General features: G+C 45.7%; 1 protein-coding gene across 1 annotated transcript in view; it reads left to right on the top strand.

Moving 5' to 3' along the window:
• Positions 1-24,441, top strand: part of LOC149326759 (ATP-binding cassette sub-family C member 1-like) — a 112,412-nt gene that overhangs the window by 10,854 nt on the left and 77,117 nt on the right. Inside the window, exons 2-3 of the mRNA XM_089563814.1 lie at positions 21,870-22,046; positions 24,075-24,200. Of these exons, the coding sequence (XP_089419940.1) occupies positions 21,870-22,046; positions 24,075-24,200 (303 nt within the window). The remainder of the gene's footprint in view (positions 1-21,869; positions 22,047-24,074; positions 24,201-24,441) is intronic.

The following is a 24,441-nucleotide window of genomic DNA, read 5'->3' as shown; positions in this document are numbered from 1 at the left end:
TTGGACACCGTGGCTGAACTTTAATGTCCCACTGACAAGTGTCTGTGTGACATTCTTGGTTGGGAGGAGTGAAGTTCGCGGTGCCGTGTTTTGTTTGCTGCATCCGGTCGCTTTATGGGAATGCCCATTAAGTCCTTTTTCTTAGGCCCTCCGTACAACCGCACAGAAAGGGGTCAGTGAACCCAGCGGGAGAAGGGAGGCGCCGAATGGCGGGGGACTACAGGAGACGTCAAACTCCCCTCATGGACTGAGTCGTTAGGCGGCATCCTGTGTGCACGTGTGTACGGCGAGGCTGACCCGCGCCACAGTGCGTGGCTCTTTGTACCATGTCTGCAGCGGCATGCTTTGACATATTGTCACGCTAGCTGCAGGCATGAGTAGCGACGACGAGAAACAGATGAGTTGAAATGGCGTTCCTCGAACTTGGCGGCAACCGGACGTTGGGAAAGCGAGTGTTCGCGAAGCTCGCAGCGGGAAAGCATAATTATCCGAAATCGTGATGGTGGAAAGTGTGCATATGTGTACAGTGTCGCGATGAGTTACCTTCTTTCCCCAATCATTCATTGGTTGTGTTATTCTTTCCCCAATTGCTGATTGGTGGTATTTTCCTTTCCCCAATAAGTTATTGGGTGGATGTTTGTATAGTACTTGATTGGTTATTCTCCCACCGAGGGCGGGGACATGGGATTTAAAACCCGCTGCTTCGGCAGGACCGAGGGCTGGTTTCGTCACCTAGAACTGCGAGCCAGTCAAGTGTAAATATGTTTTCTCCTTGCTTGTATCCTCCGTTGTGCTTTTAATTGTTATAAAAGTTAACCTCTCCTAAAGTGTCCTCTTGCAATGTGATTGAGCAAAAACGAATCTTCAAGACGTCAAGAATCCTACAACAATCATCTTTAACCCAATTTCCCTCTACGAGATCAAGAGGGAATCCAACTGCGTCCATGGGTGATTACATTATATACCTCATTAGTGCGAACAAAACCATGGATACAACCGAACTCATCTAAGGAGTGTACGATGGGGGGCTAGTTGGTAATGCATGAACTTAGAACGAAAACCACGCAAAGGACGATACACAGGGAAGAAGTAGACAGGACGAGCGCGGACTTGCAACTGTTTATTGAAACACATCTTCCTTCCATCAACAACCCTACGCATGCGCTACAAGCAATCTTTATCTAATCGAGTTCAGGAACTTCAGTTCCTTCTTGTACAGATGGACCGAAGACTTGCTTACATACTTATCGGGCCCATATCTATCAATCTGCCAGGCTTCGATGACCTCACGTGTGTTCTGGTCTTTGGCACTTCCGATTATCTTTGTACGCTCAAAGAGTGGCGTGCATTTTTTGTCACACGAAAGGCAGTGTTTTGGCAAATTCATGCCGCTGTGAGAGCCTAACGAACTTTATGTTCTTGTAGGCGCTTATTAATGCAGCGTCCCATTTGTCCCACGTAAACTGAACCGCAACTAAGCGGGATTTCATACACTACTCCCATTATACAGGACACAAACTTGATTTTGTGGTTTGTACCACAGCCTGCTTTTGTTCTTGATTCATTGTTAGTTAGCGCGCACAAACGGGACAGCTTACAAGGCGCCGAAAAGAAATGAGCAGCGATCGAATAGCGAGCGTCAACACACCTAACATTGGTCGCCGGTTGGAATCCCTGCCGCGAGCTAGGCTCTAACTCAACTAGTATGTTTATGCTACACGAAACGGGCACCACCGCTTATGCGGATGACATCACTCTGTACTTAGCTGATGAACGCAGCCTGCTTGAAAACAAATGTTTTTCGTGAGTATGCCTCCTTGTCTGGGGCTGCTCTTAATTACTCGAAGAGTCGTTACTTTTTTGTGGGGTATCCCCAGACTCGTATTACGTCTGCGATACATTTGCAGTGGTGCGCGCAGATGCGCATTTTAGGCGTGACCTACGACTGCGCTGGAATATGGATCTTGTACTAAAACAGCGCATGGGCACAGGACAAGAACGGAGAGAAGACACACACGGCGCCGTGTGTGTCTTCTCTCCGTTCTTGTAATGTGCCCATTGCGCTGTTTTATTACAAGATGCATAACCAACTCGCCCAAACTGCCATTTTACTACTGGAATATGAGATGGCGTGTGGTCTTCGGTAGTCGAAGGCATTACAGCTCGTGTGCGAAGGGCGCAGACATTTGACCTGCCTTTGCGCTACCTAGTTCAGACCGTCATGCTGGGTGCCTTCTGGCACCTTTCCCGCATTGTTAAACCACCGCTCTGTGTCATAAGGCGGGCGCAGACTGCAGTTTTTTTCTTTTTTTTGTACTTTTTGGCCCTACAATCTACAGTCTAGTACTGAGTAAAGTAATACGATGCAAAGTTATTCAATGCAAAGTGGCGAAAAGGTAGCAGAAATGTAGGAACAAAACCAGACGAAATTCTACACGTGAAAACAATTCGCTCAACAGATTCTGGTCATTTATTGGCTGAAATTACCTATTAATGACTGACTAAATATAGTAGGGTGGTAGGGTCGTGCTCGCCTACAATAGAGTCCGGAAGTTGGTTTCTGTTTTAATTGCAGTCGCCTGAAAAGGTTTTGTGACGACTGTTACTAATCCGCGTAAACACTGAATTCTGCAAGAATAAAAGAGACGACGCTATGTTCTGATGTGATCTGTAAGCAACGTGCCACGGAGGTCTGGAAAGCTGTAATGCAATTGATGAAAGAGGCAAAGCCTTGCCATCTTGCGTCGGTGCTGAAGCGTTTGGAGCTTAAGCGAATGTTAAGGTTTGTATTAAGGTTTCAATCTCAGCTTCAGGTTACGAACAGAGGTTGACGGCTCTGAACTGCGTATAGGCGTAAATTAAATATGCCTGATGAGGATTCCATGAAGCGGGAGCGTTTTCAAGTTTTGTAAGGACGAATGTCTCATACACTATTTTTCGAACAGAAGCAGTGTCAAGTATAGCCTTAGTCTGACAGAGACGAGTTGGTTGTGATGCACTATCCGATTAGGCTAATTTGCTCGAGATAGTGTCTCCAAGGCACCGCAACGAATGAACTTTAGTAAGTGTGCTTGACTGTTATGAACAAGCGTAACTGAGGTTGGGATGTTCTGAAGGCACTTGCGAGACTGTGGAGGATAGATGCACAAGCCAATCAGCCTGTGTTCATCTTCGCGACGCCTCGCTTCGCCGAGGCATAGGTGTGACGTGGAAATGCAAATCGGGTCCGTGAACACGCAGCGCGAGGCGCAGGGCTTGGAAGTTGGTACGTGCGGAGCAGACGTTCGCACCGTTCGATGATCACTTTCAAGGCCGCCTGGCTACTTCTGTGCAATTCGTCTTCCTCACACGTAGGTGGTGTCATATCATGTATAGAGAATGCCTTTTTAAACGGCTCTCGAAGGCAGTAGTTGGAAAACCACGCGCGTGCTGCAAAAAAAAAAAAAAAAAATTCAGGGGGCACTATGGCTCTCTAAAGTGCTGCAAGGCGAAAGCTTTTCCTGGCGCACTGTTTGGCACTGAGTGCGAGACTGTTTGTGCTGTACTAGTGCTTTATTTGACTACACATTACAACTACACACTCTGACTGCTTCTTTAGCACGACTTTCTCTCTCTCGCTCTCTGCTTCGACGAATACGGTTGTATCGATGGCTCTGTTCGCAGTAATGAGGTATGTAATGTGGTCACCCACGGACGCCTTACGCCCCCTGTCGGAGCGGACGACAACTATTTTATTAGTTGTCGTCTGCTCCAAAAGTTGGCGTCAGGCATCCGTGGGTGACCTCATTACTTCGAATCCGCGCTCTATGACGTCATGACCATTTCGACCAACCGAAAAGCGTGACACCTCTTCTGACAACCATCTGTCGACAACGATGAGGCATTAAAGGCTTTCGCCTTAATGAGGGCAGAACGCTCCCGCACAGTTCGCGCGTGTTTCTCGCACTTCGCTGCCCTTGCCCGAACACCGCCCAGAGCCCGCTGGAGCTGCCGACGAGGGAGGCAAAGTAGTGCGAAAGACCGCACCGCCATCAAGTGGCCCCTTTCTCACGAAAGAGCACTCCGACTGGCCAGCTGGACGCCGATATCACCCGTTTCGGCCTTCCGCGTGCTTCTAGAAAGACAATGGGAGCGCAACAATGTTTGGATAAGGGAAGGTTCGACCTCGTGTGTTCGCCTTATCTCTGCGAGAAAGCGCGTGACGAGTGGAGGTGCCGCTGTGACAGCACGATTTGCACGAACTGAGTACAGCTCGCGCAACGCCCAGGGCACAATACAAGGGAGTCAACACTTGTAGGCAAGGGATGCATGCATTTGCCTTGGCTGTTCGATAAGGACAACAATCTAATCTGAAATGATTAATTGTTGTTCTTCTGACGACTAATCTGAAACGTCTTAAAAACGTCTTAAAAAAGCTCCCTTTGACCATAGTATTGATGGTGGCCCTAGCGAGCACTGTCAATATTAGGATACACTTCACACAGATACCTGCGAGGAGTGAAGAAGAAGCAGCAACTGCCGTGGCTGAGTTGCTAGGCCACCGAACGCCGCAGTGCGGATGTCGAAGTTTCGGATCCGACCCGCGGAATCTTGCATTCCCGACTTTTTAAAATTATGCCATCTTTTACTTTCGTTCCCAACATGCAACACCAAAAAACAACCGAATATTTCCGTACGTTTCCTTTGGCTTCATCAAATGCTGTCTTAGTTCGTATACGCTGTTTATATTTTATTACACATACCTCAAGGGCCATAATGAGGGCATTACATGAGGGGTGGGCTAGCAACCTGGTGTTAATAACATTTTTTTCGATGGTTTTCTTAAAATGGTCCGGGTTTGTATGAAGGATGGTACTTGTGGGAAGACTGTTCCAGTCACGCGCTGTTTGGATGAAGAAGGAATGGAGATGGGTCACGGTGCGAGCATGAGGTGGGTAAACGGCATTTTGGTGGCTTGTGCGGGCTGAAGAACGATGAGCAGGCTGGATAGGACAGTTGGAAGAAAAGTTATGATACATTTTGTGGTACAAGCACAGCCTTGCAACTGTGTGACGTTGCTTGAGGTTAGGTAGGCATGCATGCAACTGTTGCGTAGCCCAGAGAGAATAGAAGAAAAATTTCTCCCGGCTAAATCGCCGGATTGTTCGCAAATTTCTCGTAGCGGTGGCATTTAGTCGTAATTATGTTTATTTTTATTCCACAATACTTTAGGCCCAATTGGTTCAGGCAGGTAGTAGGGGGGGGGGTGCATAAAACACGAATATAACAATTAGTAATAATGATAAATATAATAAAGCAACCATGTCACGCAAAGAAAGCAAAAGAGATGCAATAACAAAAAATACAAAAGCACTGAAGTTTTGAGTGGGCACCCGGCGGCTTGTCGAGCTACGTTTAGGTTCGGTACTCGTCTGAACCCGTGAGAGTTAGTGGAAACTTCGGATCGTATGCGGCGATGCCGGACCAAAAAAGACGGTTTCACAGCAGCTGAACCAGAAGCGCCATCTCTCGCCCTTCTAAATGATAGGGGCGCTCTTTGGTCGGCGTGTTGTATTCGTCCACTTTTGTCATTCGATCTGCCGCCGCCAACAGTTGGCGCTGCTGGTGCAGCTGTGTAAGAGGTGGGCAGCTAAGGTTTTTAAATACTTATACAGAGAGAGCGTTGACTCACAGTGGCGGAAGAGAACTAGGAAACTAACCAGTAAGTATGCAAGTCATGAGGACGGAGAAAGAAAGAGCATTAAAAGACAGGTTAAAAACCCGGAAGTTAAAAATTGGATGAATTCAATGGAAAAGAAACATAGTGTAGGTACTGGAAAAGGCAGATCAGAAAGGAATTTTTCTATGATAACTCAAGAGGCAGTGCCCTACTTTTTGAAGCTAGGTCAGGGTGTCTTAGAACGCGCAGCTACAAAAAGAAATTTAACGAAGAAGATGACACATGTGCAGTGTGTGGTAGATCTGTGGAAACAATTGAACACCATATACTCAAATGTGATGGTATCCATCCGCACGTCGATGCAGGCACAGTCACTCTTCCGGAGGCCCCAGGGTTTAAAGATAACAATGGTCATGTAAATAAATCTGCAGTGGAAATTAGCAAACAGCGATCGGAGGATTGGTGGCTGAAAAGCAGAGATGTGACATAAGGTTAGAAGTGTAGGAAACCGTAGTGAAAGAAGATGACGAATTTCAATGAGAATTAACAACACAGTTGAAAAAAAATAATGTAAGAAAAGCTGAGCATAGTGGCAATTGCCACTACCCCGTTTCAAAGGGGGCGCTGCTATCCATCCATCCATCGTTTTTGGCCCGGCAGCGTCGCATACGATCCGGAGTGTCCATTAATTCTCACTGGTTCAGCAAGTACCCAACCCAAACGCATATATAAGAAAAGTACCGATAAAATCACCTGTGCAAAAAATTTGAGGGCGAGCAATTCAACGTTTTAGCCAGGAGAATTTTTCTTCAAATTCCTCTAAGTGATGTAATAGTCAGTATATCTCAGCGCGCTCCTCTTCTGCTCAACTCTTGTGTGCAGCAGATGTGTTCATCTATGTTCCGTCTCATAATTTGTTTGCACTGTTGTAGAAGCTGAGGGTAGAATCTCTAAAATTCGATTAGGAGAGAGAGAGAGAGAAAGAAAGGGAGAAAACTTTTTCAACGCAATATTGAGTGTCGAGGACGTTCTGGGTCAGGGTCATCAACGCCACGCACTCCGTCAGCTGGTCCGAGGCTAGCCAAGCTCGATTAGGAATTCTAGCTTACCACTCTTTCGCACTGCTCAGCCAGTTATGCAAACTCTTGACCCGCTATCTCATAATAATAATCTGAGTGCACCATCAGACAACGGACGGAAAAACAAGCGTCTCTCTCGTCGTTGCGCGCCAGCTGTTTTTTGCTGAAGTGGTACTGGGAAGGGATGCTCAGACCTTTTCAGGAGAACGCCCGCTTATCACCCGAGCGAGCCGGATGTGTGTTGGCACTTTGCTTGTATCACTTCTCTTTCCGCTGAACTGACGTCAGCTTCCCCCGAACAGTACCTAAAACGGGACTGCGTACCATCTTTGCGCTGAAACGAACAGCGTGGTCTCCATGATGGCAATTTTTCCATGCGCTTTTCCCCGAGGCATACAGGTCGAGCTGCTCCTCGCGTCTAGGCATCCAAAGAAGAAAAAGTCTTTCAGCACTCTTTCGTAACCGAATCCAACACGAATCAAATATTTATGTGAATATTCGCTACTAGCGAATTTTCGTACAAAACGAATATTCATGCGCAACAGTGCAGCGCTAGTGGTGGCGCTATAAGCGCTACCGGAGTCGAAACAGAGAGGACACATACTGCGCTGAGCAGTCGATTGCGTTCATTGGAAAATGTGCGCGATTTTCGTAGTCAAACCACCGATAAAAATCTCCTCATGCACGCACGTCCGTTTATCACTGATTCTCTCCCCTATCTCGTTTTGTTTAGAAGGCAACTGGAGTCTGGCTAACACAGCCATTTGCTTTCCTAGATATATGATAAGCTTCTGCGATTTCTCTGCTATAACGATCATTGTGCACATAAAAATTTATGTATCGACAAGAAACGGCGCACAAGTACTCGCAGGTGAAATAGTGTTTTTCCAAGTTAGAATAAGTCCGCTTTGAGCTCTGGAAGTCTCACGTTAATATTCCGGCCTGTCTGTCATCGACGCTTTACAGCGCCGTGTCATGGGGGCTGCCATCTTTGATCACGTGATCACGCCGCCATTACTCGCCCCCTGACCGCTCGGCGCGCGCCTCGTCACGACGGCTGCTGCGTCTGGTGGTTCGGTGCCGACAGGCAGTGTTTCGGCTGATACGGTTGTAGAGGAGTGGGAAGACGACACTAGGTCTTGGCCAAAGCTTGAAAGGACATGTTGGAACCCTAATATGACCACGTGAGGCTGAAAACATAATCGGGCTTCATATCCCGAAGAGGCGCTCAGCTCTTCGCCTCTTCGGGCCAACGAGTTGATCGCCTGAATGCTTGTAATTGTCTCCGTTGAAGGCTTTGCTGATTGTTTTTTATTGCTATTGTCTAAAACAGAAAGATTTGAAGCTCCTGCGGTTGCTGGTCTAATGTTTTAGGGGGTCCAATGTTTTAGGGATGTTTTAGGGCAGCCATACGACTTTGTAGTTGTAGTCGTATGGCTGCGCTCGGGTGGATGTAAATGAGTAATTGCTCCCTTATTACTCCCGCGGCTGCGCAGGTCGTTGTCGTATTGGGTACATGCATGCACACATCGCTCTAAAACGTTCACATGCACATCGTACGCATTTGTTTACAACCTTTAACGGTGCTTCGGCATCTTAAAATGTTTCCTACTGATTTGTTAACACAGAAAGGTGGCAAAAATAAATATGTACACAAATGTTAGCTATCATGGCAGCAACACCGCAGCAGCCTATATAGCTTCACTAAGTTGCGTGCAATCGTTTCGGAGGATTTCCGATATAAATGTAATATCACGCTCATGGCAACGCGTTTATGCTACACTCACAATTACGTTAGCCTCACACGAGATTGTGTTACGCTCCGCACTCGATATGCGGACATGAAAATGCTCGAGGTCTCGTTGGTGGTAATGAGCTTCACTGTGAGCGCTGGCCTGCGAGGTCACTTTTAGTGACTTTCTTTCATGGACCGCGAGGAACGGACAACCGCAGAGCACAGCAGCCGTAGGGCAAATGCTTTGTTCCGAATATGGTCCACGAAAACCGCGCTTCCTGGAGCGAAGTTCAACAGTAGCACCAAGGCGGCGTGCAAAAAATTCGGGGGCTGTCTAAAGTGAGTAGAGGCGAAAGCGTTTTCCGCACCACTTTGACTGCCTCTGTGGCACTGGTGGAGTCATCACAGGCTAACGTCACACATAATTGATGACCAATTACGAAATAATGACGAATGTCTAATTAGCGGCTAATTACTGATTGATGACTAGATCCTAATTAACTGCTAATTAATGACGCTTAAGCTTGGCCTTTAGGAGTGGAACGTGACAGCGTTTTGTAGCGCTGCCAGGTAGTCTACGGAACGCCACCACCCGTTCGGCGCGATGCTTTGCCCTCTGAACGCAACGCTTTTTGAGGAAAAAAAATGGCGCAGTATTTCTCTGTCATCTCGGTGGACACCCGTTATCTGTTTTTAGAGGAAGGGAGGAAGTGGGAGTGAAAGAAGAAAGAGAAAGAGGAGCCGTAATGAAGAAAATGAATGTTGTATTTGAGGAAAGGAAATTACGCAGTAACTCTCTGACATATCTCGGTGGACACCCCTCAAAAGCGTGACACCTCTGCTGACAAGCTTCTGTCGACAACGATGAGGCATTAAAGGCTTTCGCCTTGAAAGGTGTACTGGCGGTTAACAGGTGTCCGCTCGAACGGCTGTGCACTGCACAATCTACAGTAACGCTATGCAGGAGCGCAAGTCGTTCTTCTTTTCCGTTGCTCACTCGGCCTCAGGCGCTTCTGTGACACACCTTAACTTGTGATCAATTCCGTGATGAAGTCGTCCAGCGCTCCACTTGCCATAAGTTCCTTGGTGTTACGTTTGAAGAAAACTTAAACTGGACCGCCCACGTCGACAGCGTGAAAACCAACATTGCACGATCCATCGGCATTATTAATAAACTAAAGCATCTCTTTCCTTCTCGATTAAAAAAACAGTTGTACTATAGCCTAGTACATTCGCGCCTCCAATACTGTTTATCTGTCTGGGGTACCACGACGAAAACTAACATCGACAGCTTGCTAACCTTGCAGAAACGTATGATACGTGTCGTTGAAAATACGCCCTATAGAAGTCATTCTGCGCCCCTTTTCAAGAAGAATAGTACATTAACAATACAAAATCTTATTAACAAAAAAACAGCTATTGTAATATTTCGAGAGATCAGCCATAATGAAAGCGCCTTTTTCAAAACATACCTTCCAAAAGAGCACACATATAATACAAGACACACTACGTACAACACAGGCAAGATAAGGACAAACTATGGTATGCAAAAGCTATCTTTTATAATTCCAGATTTTCTAAATCATCATCCTACCATCCTCAGTATTGTAAACGAATCGCCATCTCTAGGAAACTTAAAAAAAAAAGTGAACTTGTACCTGTTATCTATTCAGCTGTGATTGTTTTCCTTGAAAGTGTAACTTGCGTTCACTGTTTTTATTATTGATTGCATGTTACTTACCTTCCATTTTAAGTGTATGTATATACTTTATGTAATTTTTCTTACCCCCTGTTGCTCGAGTGTTTTGTGTTTTCAGAAAGGGGGCTGACACTTAGTCAGGCATTCGTTGCCTTTTTTTCAGCCTCCTCGACAGACTTTTTTTGTATTTCTGTCGAAAAATAAACATTCATTCATTCATTCATTCATTCATTCATTCATTCATTCATTCATTCATTCATTCATTCATTCATTCATTCATTCATTCATTCATTCATTCATTCATTCATTCAATGTGGTTTCGCTTCACACGCAGGCGCAACCGCCAACATCTGACAGCACGCCGTCCCGGTTTCGGCGGCGGAACAGCTTGCTCATGCGGCTATGTTGTGGACTTACCCGCGCAGACGTTCCAAGATCGAAACCTTTCTTTCTATATCGGCTGTCTGTACTGGCGGACGTGTTGTGTTCGCTCGTTCGGAAAGGTGTATGGCTAAAGAGCGCGAACAGGGGCAGTGTATACGTCCTTGTGCAGATCGGGGCCGTGAAGCTCGCAAACGATCTCATACAACACCTTTAACTCTCTGTCGCTATCCTTGCAATCCACAACACGGGACGTACTTCCTCTGCCTTTTCACATCTTTGCAGAAAGAACGCATTCGACAGCCACACACGACGTTACTAGTGCTGCGGCGCGCCGGCGACTTACGAGGCCCCTTAATGGCGCCAAGATCCGAACGCGCCTGTGGCGCCATCTGGTCTCAAACAGAAGATTGGTTTGTTGGGGTTCAACGTCCCGAAGCAACTCAGGCTATGAGGGACGCCGTAGTGAAGGGCTCCGGAAATTTCGACCACCTGGGGTTCATTAACGCGCACTGACATCGCACAGCACACGGGCCTCTAGAATTTCGCCTTCATCGAAATTCGTCCGCCGCGGCCGGGATCGAACCCGCGTCTTTCGGGCCAGCAGCCGAGCGCCGTAACCATTGAGCCGCCGCGGCGGGTCAAACAGAAGAGCTGCGCTCTGTAAACGGTGCGGCCACAGGACAACGGGATCTGGAAGACGACAGCAAGCTTACGCACAAACCTGGTTTCATGATTTATTTTACAGTCTGTCCTTCCCTTCCATCCTTTTACGTTTATTTTGACCGCTGCTCCACTTAACCTATTTTATTGGGAGCTGAGAATAAAACATTGACACGATACCGCCCACTTTCTTAAATTTGTGCGAGAGGGAGTGGATGTGGGGGGGGGGGGGGGGTGCATTACTGCTACTTTATTCATTGTTTCGTTCGTACTATTGCGCTGCTCAAACTCTAGCATTGGAGATTTCAAGGCGAAAGCCTTTAATGTCTCATCATTGTGGACAGACGGTTGTCAGCAGAATCTTGTAAGCAGAGGTGTCACGCTTTTTCTAGCCACACTAGAAAAAATTCTTCGTGCACGATGAGATTCGAACCACCATCCTTCCGTTACGCAGCCGAGCGTGCTAATGGCTACGCTACTTCCTGCCAACGAATATGTAGTTCTCCTTGTCCGGGACGCTGGAGAATGTTCGCAGAAAGGCGTCGAATCAGACGGATGCCTCCCAAACGCCCTTCAGCAGGATAGTTAAGCGGGCGAGTTGGTGATACATTATGCAAAAAACAGCGCGAACAAACGGGGACGAGACAAGAATACACAGGAACAAGCGCTGACTCTCAACTAAAGTTTAATCACAGGAAAAACGCTTATAAAAGGAAACAGAAAACAAAAAACAAAAACAAGAAAACACCAAAAACAGAACGCATGTGTTGCTATGTGATGTCCAGATATGCAACCTCACAGTCACGCAGGAGCAGGGATGGTTTGCTGACACACAATCTTGGTTTCTTTGCCATGTTGTAGGCCTCGATAATTTCCCTGGTCAATGGTCGGGGTGTTTGTACAAAATGTCAGTAAAATGTAAGGACGGAAAACATGATTGACACTCTCGGCAATGATCAACTAGATTAGTGGAGCGATTAGATTCAAATGAATTGAGATGTTCTCCGAGTCGTGTGTTGATACAACGTCCCGTTTGCCCAATGTATATCTGACCACAGGATAGGGGGATTTTATAAACTACCCCTTTGGAGCACGGCACAAAACTTTTAGCGTGCTTAACACCACAGGACACTACAGATTTCTTGGGGTTGCGGGACTTATTTTCTACTGCTGAACAAATTTTACTGAGCTTATTCGGGGCCGAAAAAACCACATCAACTTTATACCTATGGGCCACATTTTTAAGTCCATGAGAAAGGCGATGCACATAGGGAAGGACTGCGAACTTTTTCCGTTTCTGTTCTTGCTGTGAAGACGGCAGCAATGTCGGCGCTTTAAGCTTTTTAATTATTTTATTGCAACCCAAAGTGATAAGCTCAGCTGGATATCCTGCTTCCTTAAGTCTCTTAGCCTGATCTCTTAAGTCTCTTAGCGTCTCCAGCATGTAAGATTTACAAACAATTGTGTACTTAATTAACATCTTAACCACACTTCAATGACAAAAGCAGCAACACTGCGCTAAAGGCTTTCGCCTCACCGCACTTAAGGTCAACAAAGTGTCCCCCTGAATTTTTTAACGTCCGTAGGGCTTTATATCAGCACACTAAACAACGGCTGAGTCCCCGAAACAAGCCTCCATGCAGCGGTGAACCTGGGCTTTGAGAATATCGCTCATATTGTGTCTACAAGATTTCATCACTGAAATACCCATGAATCCAGTAAAGTAAAACTCTAGTTTGGGCGAGTTGGTTCATGATGAATCCAGTAACGATCCCGTTTTTTATTAGTTTCGAATGGAAGGACTTATAGTTTAGCAGAGGCTTTTCTCTCCTATGGGAGCATTGCCAACACAGGTAGCTGGGTTCCAGCGTGAGCTACTAATCTAAAAATAGCTTTATCTTACCGGTACTCGCCTACGGTGCAGAAACGTGGAGGCTAACAAAGAGGGTTCAGCTTAAGGTAAGGACAACGCAGCAAGCTATGGAATGAAAAATGATAGCTGTAACGCTAAAAGATCGGAAGCTGGTGGGGTGGATGAGGGAACAAACGCGGGTTGATGACATCCTAGTTGAAATCAAGAGGAAGAAGTGGGCTTGGGCAGGGCATGTAGTGCGAAGGCAAGATAACCGCTGGTCCTTCAGGGTAACGGAGTGGATTCCAAGAGAAGGCAAGCGTAGCAGGGGGCGGCAGAAAGTTAGGTGGGCGGATGAGATTAAGAAATTTGCGGAAATACGGTGGCAGCAACTGGCGAAGAACAGGGTTAATTGGAGAGACCTGGGAGAGGCCTTTGCCCTGCAGTGGGCGTAGTCAGGCTGATGATGATGATGATGCTGAGGAACTTCATGGGTCAACTTGAGGCCGGACCCTCTATTTTGAAAAATATTGGAAAACGTGCCGCAGTTTCTGGCTGGAGGGCATTGACAACCCGTAGACAGTGATCAACACGCCGAAAAATGCGCACATATGCAACGTACAGGACTTCATCAGCTTTTCTGTCAACCCGGCAAAAAAATATCTTGCTAGGGACCGGGGCAACCTTCGAACCCGTTCTCGCACCGGACTCCTGCGTGAGCGTAATGCCTTCCCATTGCGTGTACGTGTTGTTGAGGTAGGAGGACAACAATTCTAAAAATGCCCTGCAGGAAATTCCACATTCATTTTGGAAAGCGCAGTCATCATTTTCATCGGTAATACACTGCTGGACGTACTGCGGGATGTGGCTGAATGGTTCAAAAGTATCTTCTGGCGGGCTAGTTGGTTAGAATCATTCATAATTAAAACTGCGCGAACAAAAACAAGGACACGAGCAAGAAAACAGACAACACACACAAGCGCAGACTTCCAACTTTTATTCGAAAAGATTGCCGCAGTCTTTTTATACCCTCTGTGGATACAATCAACACACCCTCAAACCCATCGGTGGCATTTAAAACACGTGCGCTTATCTCCTCTGAATGTCCGAAACAATCCACGTTAATGACCAGGCGCCTAGCGGCACACAAGTGACTCATAAACACGCGCAAATTTTACCTAAAAAAGACGAAGGTCACGAGCCACGTGCCTTGTCCATGACATGTCTACGACATGTCAGCTTCTTGAAGGAGGAAGGCCTTACAATAATGCAGGCTGACAAGGAAGGCGGGTTTGTAGTCATGCCGGCAGGAATGCTTGACGTTAAATCTATGCAGGCTATCAATAAGAATTTTCGACCGGTAGAGTTTTCCGAGAAGAAGAAAAAGAGCGAGGCCAGGAAGCTCCTCAGGAAGGTTAATCTCGACTCAATGGCAAAAAAGATCAAGACGGACCAGAAGGGGTTCCTGCACGCGTTTTTCCCTGGGAAAACGCACAAGGTGGATTGCCCCCTTCGAGTGATAGTGTCAGAGAAGGACAGCTGGCAAAGAATGATGGCAGATTTCTTAAAGAGCCACCTGAACAAAGTAGTGGGACCAGACCCGTTTCTTGTCCGCAACTCGAAAGAACTTCTTGGCACGCTAGAGAACATCCCTTCCGCCAACACGGCCTTCTCCGTAGATATAGAAGACTTATTCTACTCCATTCCCCATGATGCCTTGTTTGTAGCCGTCAGACAACATATCGAAGAACATGGTGAAGTTAGCTTCCGGAACGAGGTTGGCATGTCTACGGAACAGTTCCTGGAACTGTTGGACTTTTACCTGCGCTCGACTGCGATATGCCATCAAGGGCAGTTTTACGTGCAGAAAAGTGGCATCTGTATAAGATCCTCCGTGGCACCTGTTTTGTGTAGTATATTCCTTTCTTGCTTTGACCGACGCATGGAACATCGCCTTGGTGACCTTCATGTTGTGTGCGTGTTTAAATATGTCGATGATTTCCTAGTAGTCCTTAACCTCCCTTCCACGTCTGGCCTCTCTGAAACTGTTAGCAACGTCCTTAATGTTTTCAAAGCAGAAGGAACAGGACTTAACTTCACGTATGATTTGCCTAAGGACAGTCGGATTCAGTTTCTAGGTGTTAGCTTGCACTTCACAAGCTCACATATCTGTGGGTCCTACAATCCGCGACTGAAAAAGCAGTTCCTTCCGTATGACAGTGCTCATTCGAAGTTAGTGAAGAGGGCAATTGTTCATCTAGTTTGCCGTTTTGCGCTTGAAAAGTCATATTGCATAATCAGGAATCGAGCCTTAATATGCAGATAGAGAGACTGTATGCCGCAGGTTATCCGCGGCGATTAGTTTCTAGTGTTTGCGAAGACCTGCTACAAAGGATTAAACAAGGGAACCGTAGACGCAGAGAAGAGGAACATAAACCAGTATGCGTTATACCATACATTCATCGCGTGGCTCATAATCTAAAGAAAACTGCAGGCAGATATGGTGTCCAGCTTGTGTTTTCGGCACCGGTTAAGTTGTCTAGGGTGTGCGCCATGATGAATAGTGAAGGTAGGCGACAAGAGTGCAGAGTAAGCCACAGCACCATGTACACTCAATGCGCGTCTGAAGTCGTTTATCAAGTTCCCTTATCGTGTGGCCAGACGTACATCGGCCAAACAGGGCGTTGCTTTGATGAAAGGGCGAGTGAGCATGAGCGCAATTTGTCAAGCAAATCAGGAAGCAATATGGCCATTCACTGCGCGAAGTGCGAAAAACGCGACTGTGGAGCGTTTTTAGAAGATGCTGAATTCCTCGCGAAAGCGGGAGGGAAGACAGAAAGGGAAATTATTGAGGCCTTTCTTATTGCCAAGAGCGCAGATCAATGTGTGAGTACGCCGTCAATTCACCTGTCTGATAAAGAAATCTAGTTTCTAGAAGGGAGCAATGCATACCGTCATGGTTAGATGTTCGCCTTCCTCTTAGTACTGTAGGGTTCATGCGTCACCCTTTTAGCTTTCTATAGTTAGGTTCTCACTTTACTCTGTTTCATGTCACCCTTTTAGCTTTCTATGGGTTTGTTGTCACTTTACACTTGTTTCATGTTTCAGATGACTTTTGTTCATGTAGGTATGAGATTAAAAATTTTTTAGCTTCTTTTTTTAGCTCCAATGTATGGCCACAGAGTTGGTTTTCCGCGTTCCTGTTGGTTTCGCATTTTTTTGCTCAGATTTTAGTGATCTCTCCTTTTCCATGTTTACGTCTTCATTCATTGTTTTTGTTTTCTTTTCGTTGCTTTTCTGTGATTCTTGGCGTGTTAGACATGTCGTGGGCAAGGCACGTGGCTCATGACCTTCGTCTTTTTGAGGTAAAATTTGCGCGTGTTTATGAGTCACTTGTGTGCCGCTAGGCGCCTGGTCATTAACGTGGATTGTTTCGGACATTCAGAGGAGATAAGCGCACGTGTTTTAAATATCACGGATGGGTTTGAGGGTGTGTTGATTGTATCCACAGAGGGTATAAAAGACGGCGACAATCTTTTCGAATAAAAGTTGGAAGTCTGCGCTTTTGTGTGTTGTCTGTTTTCTTGCTCGTGTCCTTGTTTTTGTTCGCGCAGTTTTAATTATGAATGATTGGTTGAATGACCACCCATGAGTTTGCTCCGGATTCAGCGTAGGTGTTAAAGATCTTTTCTCCCTTCGACAACCCAGCGCACTTTCTTTTGTTATTGGCGTTATTTTTTTAGGCGGAAGCCTTTAATGCCTCATCGTTGTAAGCAGAAGTTGTCGACAGAAAATGTCACGCTTTTCAATTGGTCGAATTGGTCGTGACGTCACAGTGCGCGAATTTCAAACGGGGCCAATTGTACTTTGGCTACTAACCATGCAAACAATTAAAGGGTTGGTTGGTTGGTTTATGGGGTTTAACGTCCCAAAGCGACTAAGGCTATGAGAGACGCCGTAGTGGAGGGCTCCGGAAATTTCGACCACCTGGGGTTCTTTAACGTGCACTGACATCGCACAGTACACGATTGTATAGTGATTCTCCAAGTTAGTGGGACGTACTTGACCAATTAACCTAATTAGCCTTCCTAGTCAGACCAGATAAATAAATAAAACCGAGTAGGAAATTGGCCGAGCTCGGGAGTCGAACCGCGGTCTCCGGAGTGCGAGACGAGCACGCTACCACTCCGCCATGCTAGCTCGATGGCTTGGAATGAACAAAGGCGCGTCTAGTGAATACGGTGTCTTCGTTCACTCCCATCATCTTCCCTTCATGTTACGGCGAGGTTTAGGTGACCACCGAGATATGACACACTGATACATTTGCTTTCCTCAAAAACCAATTTACCGACGAGCAAGGCGTACAACCTTTCCTCAAAAAGCGTTGCTTGCATTCAAAGGGAAACGCATTGCGCCTAACGGGTGGTGGCGTTCCGTGGAACGCCTGGCAGCGCTACAACAGGCTGTCGCGTTCCACTTCTAAAGGCGAAGCTAAAGCGTCATTAATTTGCAGTTAATTAATGCACCAACAGAATGTGAAGTGAACAATCGCGTAGCAGAATGCAGCACTCAGGCTTTCGCCTTTCACCACTTTAGCCGCTAAAGTTCCTCGTAATTTTTTGAACATCATCATCATTTTATTTCGTGAAACCAATACATCAAAACTTAATTGGACCCATAGCCAGCTCGGCTAGTGAAAGGCCCAGATAAAAAGAAATGGCAGAAAATGGCAGAAATGGAAGAAATGAAAAAAAGAAAAAAGACATGGCAGACATTCAAAACTACATCTACAAAACGACGTGAGATACTACAATCGCGGCATTGCAAATATGTAAAGCGCATGCATATTCTGAAATGTACAAAACCAAACACAAACGCATTTAGTCCCACAGCTCTGGACAGAGCAGAAATACGTTTTTCAATAAGGCCGGAAAATTATGTTTGAGTTTGATGTCATCGGGAATCTCATTCCAATCTCACGCCGCACACCATGCTGTGTGATGACGGAGTGGGCCGCGTTTTTGAAACAGCCGTCGAAGAAAACCACGGCTGGCCGCATTCGAACCTCGTGGCCGTTATTCGAAAACTTCGAGACGAATCCGACTCGTTTCGAACTATTATGAATAAGCACAACTTAATTCGTTAAGCTCATCGTATAGCTAGATACTGGATTCGAAATTCGAAAATTTCGAAAACTCTAGCACTCTTACACTTTAATATCGCTCTCAGACGGAGCTCGAATGGTAAAATGAGAGAGATCAAGCTTCGTGGAATACCAGAGGGAGAGAAGATGTACAGTAGAAAGAACAAAGCTGAATAGCGGGGCATTTGGTTCAGCCTGCTTTGAAATTTCATCCTGTTACCTCGTAGCCTGTTTTTTCGTATGAAATTGAGTCGCTGGTCCAGGCACAGTGTTGTGTACTCCATTTTGTGTTACGTATTTTTGAGTTTTTTTATACACTGAATAAGTTTTGTTGCATTGTTCTCAGCCAGTAAAACATTAAAAAGGTACTCGTCACTATAAAGTGACTGTTCGCGCCTCAGTCTCGGCGTCAGCCACATCAGAGTCATAAAGCGCTTCCATCGCAACCGGACACTTCACTAATTACTCCGGATTTCCGAATCCATGGACGGAACGCTTCCTTTAGTTTTTGGAATCCGCGCTGCCCTCTTCAGAAAGCTTGGAGGAGGGTACTCAGAAAAGCCCCACTTGGCTACGCTCCTGCTTGCTAGTGTCTCTTTAAAAATACATTTGGTTTTGTACAATTTCATTGATTGCTTATCAATTCGCGAAAGTATATCTGCTAGGCACTTCCATAGACATACTCAGTGGCTATTTTTATAATCAGCGTGAGATGGCTAAAGATGATGTGGTATGAACACGCCCAAAGATGGAAAAGGAGTGTCGGCAGTGTCAGTGCTGGACCCATCATTGGTTCTTATGTCTGTTAATGACATTGTTTACACACTTGATTGGTTTCCAGCGATGATGTATGAAGTCGGCACTGATATTTCCTGATCGCCATATAATTTAGTGACACACACATAGCGTGCATCTTTCAAACTAACTCGGAAGAAACAACTTAAATGGTTCTGAAACTGGATACTCGCTATTCAGCCCTATCAACAAACCATTGCAGAACACTGAAGTTTTTCGAGAAGCGTTCAGGTTATCTGTAACGTACCCACGCTAAATCCAATTTTCCGCTCTGCTAGGTTCTTTCCTTTCAAGAATTTTCTACAGAAATTCTGCAGTCTCCTTATAGACTTTGTTGCCTTTCTATAGATATTTACTTTATTCATAGGTCGATGCACTAAAGTCAAGGAATTTTGTGGTTATAAATCTATGCATTGTCTCTGGACTAATTCATAGGATTTGCCTTTCGAAAGTCTGTTCTCTTGTTCCATTCCAAATTTATCCACAGTTTATAGGCCGAGGAAATACAACCCCGCCGTACATTTTCATTTCACAAAAAAAATCTCATGCTGCTTTAAATGTTTTCATGAAAACTACCGGGAACTGAGAACAGCCGTGTGTAACGGGCAGAAAAGTTATATTATTGCTTAAAAGTACTCGAAACACTTTAAGCAATACAGACGCCTGTGTTGCGCCGCAGATCAAGGAGCGACTGAACTCGAGGCACATGAAGGGGAGTGTAGGAAGAAACGTCCCCAGAAAAAACGTTCCCGGAACATACATCCCCGGAAAAAAGGACCCCTGAGGAAGCACTGTGGAGGAAAAAATGCCCCCAAGTGAATAAAGAAATTTCTTCCGGAACCCGCTTGACAGAAAATGGCCCTCTTTATTAGACTCCCGTTTGTACTTGAGAACAGTGGTAAGCATGAAGTATTTTGTAGTACAAGACCACGCCATGGTCATGCAGTCCAGGTCACGCAAAGAAGAAGCACATCTGTAGGTGACTACAGTAGAAACGCCGAACGATCCAGAGACGCATGCTCTCGACCACCTTCGTTTTGCCGTCATCATTTTTTTGTTTTGTTTATTGCATGAATGAATACATCAGTAAAATGTCGTAGTTGTCGTGCCTCTTGGCAGACAACCGTGTCTAATGGACTTTCATTAACACAAGTTGGTCCATCAGACTCAATACATCATCCGCGCAATCTTGTTGCTTCAAGACTTCTCTTAACTTACACACATTTTCCACAAAATAACCACATACCGATCGTGCATCCAGGTCACAATGTCTTACAGCCATTCTACTCCTCCAAATGCTGTGAAGGCCCAATAACATAATCTGGTCATACTGTGCAACAATACTTTCAGTGGTCAAGTACCGAATTCCGCGCGGTGTCAGTGGCAAGTCCATTTTTAGGGTTCTTTGCAAAACATCCCAGTAGAACTGCCGTCATCATTGTTCTTCATGAACGCCCGTATCTGTTCGTTGTTTAGTCGTTTCCGTGCCAACATATGTAATCGTTCTAGCTTGCAATGTTACGGCTTGCCAAGAAGAAACGGAGTCTAAGGCTTCTTATCACGGTGAAAATGATAGTGTAACATAAAATCAGTGAAATGCGACGCTGGGTGAAATGAGTTGCTGGGTGAAAACCAATTATTTAGCTTGTGTATCGAGATGTCCTTCTCAACATGTGTTTTGTTGCAAACCTTCCAAGCGTTGAGCGAAAAACCACTGCCACACTTGCGTTGCCTGACCATGCCGTTGCGTTTACGGGGCAGTGACTCGTTCCACCGGCAAACAACTTGTATCCGCCTCATGCGAGCCGTACATGCATGCGAGTTGAATGCATGTACACATGCGAGGCGGCCGGATGCTCAAATTACGGCGGCTTACGATGCGTTTGATGTCACCCGTTTGGGGACCTTTTTTCCTACTTTGTAAATCGGGACGTTTTTTCCGGGGATGTATGTTCCGGGGACGTTTTTTCTGGGGACATTTTTTCCGGCTCCCCATGAAGGGACCCTGGCAGAGGACAGAGTCGCGTACCACTGCGGTGATGTTGAGGAAAGATTGATGCACGAAATCGTTAATTTTGTTCAAAGCAGTTGTAACATTGGAGGCTAAAATAACTAATTATATGTCAGATAACGCCAAAATAAGCAAAATTGAAGGCTGACTAATCTACAGTCGCTTATGAAGTAAGTTGTGCGTTTCTTAAAACTTTCGTATGTCATGTTCTTTGTAGTTGAAAACGTGCTCGCAAATGTAAAAAAGCACACTGTGAGTTTTATCCTTTGCCTTTGTTATTTTGCTAAAGCAAAATTTTTACATTGTGTGAGAGGTTTTTCACAATGCATAAGAGGAGAATTCAGAGGAATTCAGGAGCGTTCAGGAACAGCATGCGTCTTTGTAAAAACATTTATTGTGGCCAAAAAGCATTGTACCTTTTCCTGCGAGTGCCGCTCGTAGTACATTTTGTTAATTAGATGTGAATAACGTGTACCCTTTTCTGTTAGTCTGCACTGTTTTTATTTTTGTATTTTATTTACCTTTAGATGTATTGTTTGAACGTATAGTATTGCTAGAAATGTGTTTTTGTGTTCCCACTGCTGTATGAGCCTGTGAAGGCCTACAGAATTAATAAAGAAATAAAAATCTCTTTTTTTTTTTTACTTTTTGTATGTGCTATGGTTGCACAGTAAGTGGTAACGTTTTCTCACGGCTCTATGACTGCGTAAATGTTGTTTCTTTAATAATAATGAAATGCATGTTTCGAACTTGCAAAATAGGAGGTACATTGAACTCTGGGCTAGTTTCGTTGATCGGTGCTGCTACAGAGGAAACACAAAGAGCATTCCCCTAATGTCTTCTCCACCGCAGGATGAATCCGTGACGTGGAACACGGATACTCCGGACTTCACACCCTGCTTCCAGGAGACCGTGCTGCTGTGGGCGCCATGCCTCGTCCTGTGGCTCACGGCGCCCTTCGACATGGTCGCCTTCAAGAGGAGCCGCGAGCTGCCGCTGCCTTGGACGTTCCTCAACATCACCAAAGTGGTACGTTCGCTGCCAGTGGCCTCTAGTGTGCTTCCAGCTCAGTCGCCGCATGATCTGCGGCGCGTAACAGGCGTCGTTAGATTTCTAGGATGACCATGGCACTGAGAAGAACCGACCGAATAGGCTTCGAGCTGTAAGGAGGAAAGTTAAGAGGCCCTTGTCAGGTGTTTCGAAATGGCGCATGGCAGCTGTAGCGCGTGCTTAGCGCAGGAAAACCTTGAGGGCAAGGACATGCATGTAGATTGCCTGCTATGGCGTCTCAATCAATCAATCAATCAATCAATCAATCAATCAATCAATCAATCAATCAATCAATCAATCAATCAATCAATCAATCAATCAATCAATCAATCAATCAATCAATCAATCAATCAATCAATCAATCAATCAATCAATCAATCAATCAATCAATCAATCAATCAATCAATCAATCAATCAATCAATCAATCAATCAATCAATCAATCAATCAACCAATCAATCAATTTGCATTTTTAATACAGATAAAAATGAGTGTTTAAAGTCATTGAGATTTTCCCACCCGAGCTCCGGTTGGAACCGGTTCCTTTTCGCGTTTTATGTTTTATGGTATGCATGGGTCATCGCCGTCCAGATTGTTCAAGTATCTTGCACCGAATTATCATATCGGATTATATTAATCCACCTTAATTCCCGCCTAGTCCCCACCAACCTACCTTAATCCATCTTCTGGGGTGGCCTTACTTCAAAATTTTGGGGCCCTTTAGAATTTCCGGAAGTGGGCGAAATTCCAAATTTTGCGGGGCCTAATGATTGGTCAACTGGTCGTTACGTGGCGTTGAGGACGTCACGACTCTCTCAATGGAATATTAAAGACCGCAGAGAGTCCCTATGCCACTCATGGCGCAGCGGTGCAGCCGGTATGTTATGCGCCACTGAGGCCCAAGGTGCTCCTTCCCGTAAGGCTCATGAGTGGCGCCACGGTTGGCAGGTGGCAAGTGGACTGAATTTCGCAACGGTGGGCAGGTTGTGACCAATGCTCATGTGACCTCTCGCGACCAATCAGGACATTCGTGACAGAGAAGCCTGCAATTTTTCGCGAGACGACAAAATAAATACTATCGCACTAATGTACGTACATAGAAGGGCCGCGCGTCTCAGCTCTTCTCGATTAAAGGGAGCTGTAACCTGCCGCAGCTGGCATTGACGGCAATGCTGAATTAGCACTCTACAATAGCGACCCTTCATTAACTAAAAGACTAGCGCATAAAACGAGGACACGGACATAGAAGGAGACAGGACGAGCGCTAAACTGTGGAATTGACTGCGACAAACAGGCACATAAAAGCACTTCGGTGCCACATGCGCACACTGGGTCAGAACGAGCGCAAACTCGCAGTAAATTCCTCAGTTGATGTCTAACGCTCGTCCTGTCTCCTTTTATGTCTGTGGCCTTATTTTATGAGCTAGTTTTTTTAATTAATGATGACACAGCAACTAGCCAAGCTTTCCGCCTTGATAGCGACCCTTTCATTGCATTGACTGCACGTGAAATAGCCCTAATAAAAAAAATGTAATAAATCAGCGAAGAAAAATGCGGCAGTACTTGTATTATTATGGAAGTAACTTCGTCAAAGAATGCGTTAAAAAAGCCTACAAACTCAAGAGAAATGCATTCTATAGAGTTCTGAGTTCGCGCTCGACGCGTGGAAGTGTTTTATCTCTTCCGCCCTGTGGCTGTGTCTAAGTGATGCGCAGTAATCAAAGAAGCTTGGACTTATGTGCGATATTAAGTGCAACAATTTGCGCTGAACCATATCTGAGGAGGTGAGTGGCGTTGGCGGCGTAACATCAGCGCCATTAAATTCAGTATAAACATTAGAAAGTTACGCCTCAATTATGTGCACTTGTCCTGCACGCGACGAGAGACAACAGACATCTACGCTTCAAATGTCCTCGTCGTGCCAACCCATGCCTCGACGGAGTGATAACTGCGAAGCGTACGTAACGAAAAACATTGATCCAGACACCATGTTGCTTTGTTTTTGCAGCTGCTGTCGCTCCTCCTGATTGTTTTGTCGCTGCTGGAGATCGCTCAAGCCCGGACTCGCTACACCGACGGACAGATCGTGTTCCCCGTCGAATACTACGCTCCTATCATACGCTTGGTTACATTTGTAAGTAGCACTCTACCATGTACCATCCTTGCATTACAAGGCATCATCATCTTCCTAACTATGCTCACTGCAGGGCAAAGGCCTCTCCCATGTCTCTCCAATTAACCCTGTCCTTTGCACACTGCGGCCACCGCATCTCCGCAAACTTATTCATCTCATCCGCCCACCTAATTTTCTGCAACCCCCTGCTACTCTTACCTTCTCTTGGAATCCACTCCGTTACCCTTAAGGACCAGCGTTT

Source organism: Amblyomma mixtum, chromosome 10, assembly GCF_055824585.1.
Source record: "Amblyomma mixtum isolate Tamu chromosome 10, ASM5582458v1, whole genome shotgun sequence".
NCBI classification, from domain to species: Eukaryota; Metazoa; Arthropoda; class Arachnida; order Ixodida; family Ixodidae; genus Amblyomma; species Amblyomma mixtum.
This window is presented reverse-complemented; position numbering and strand designations above follow the sequence as displayed.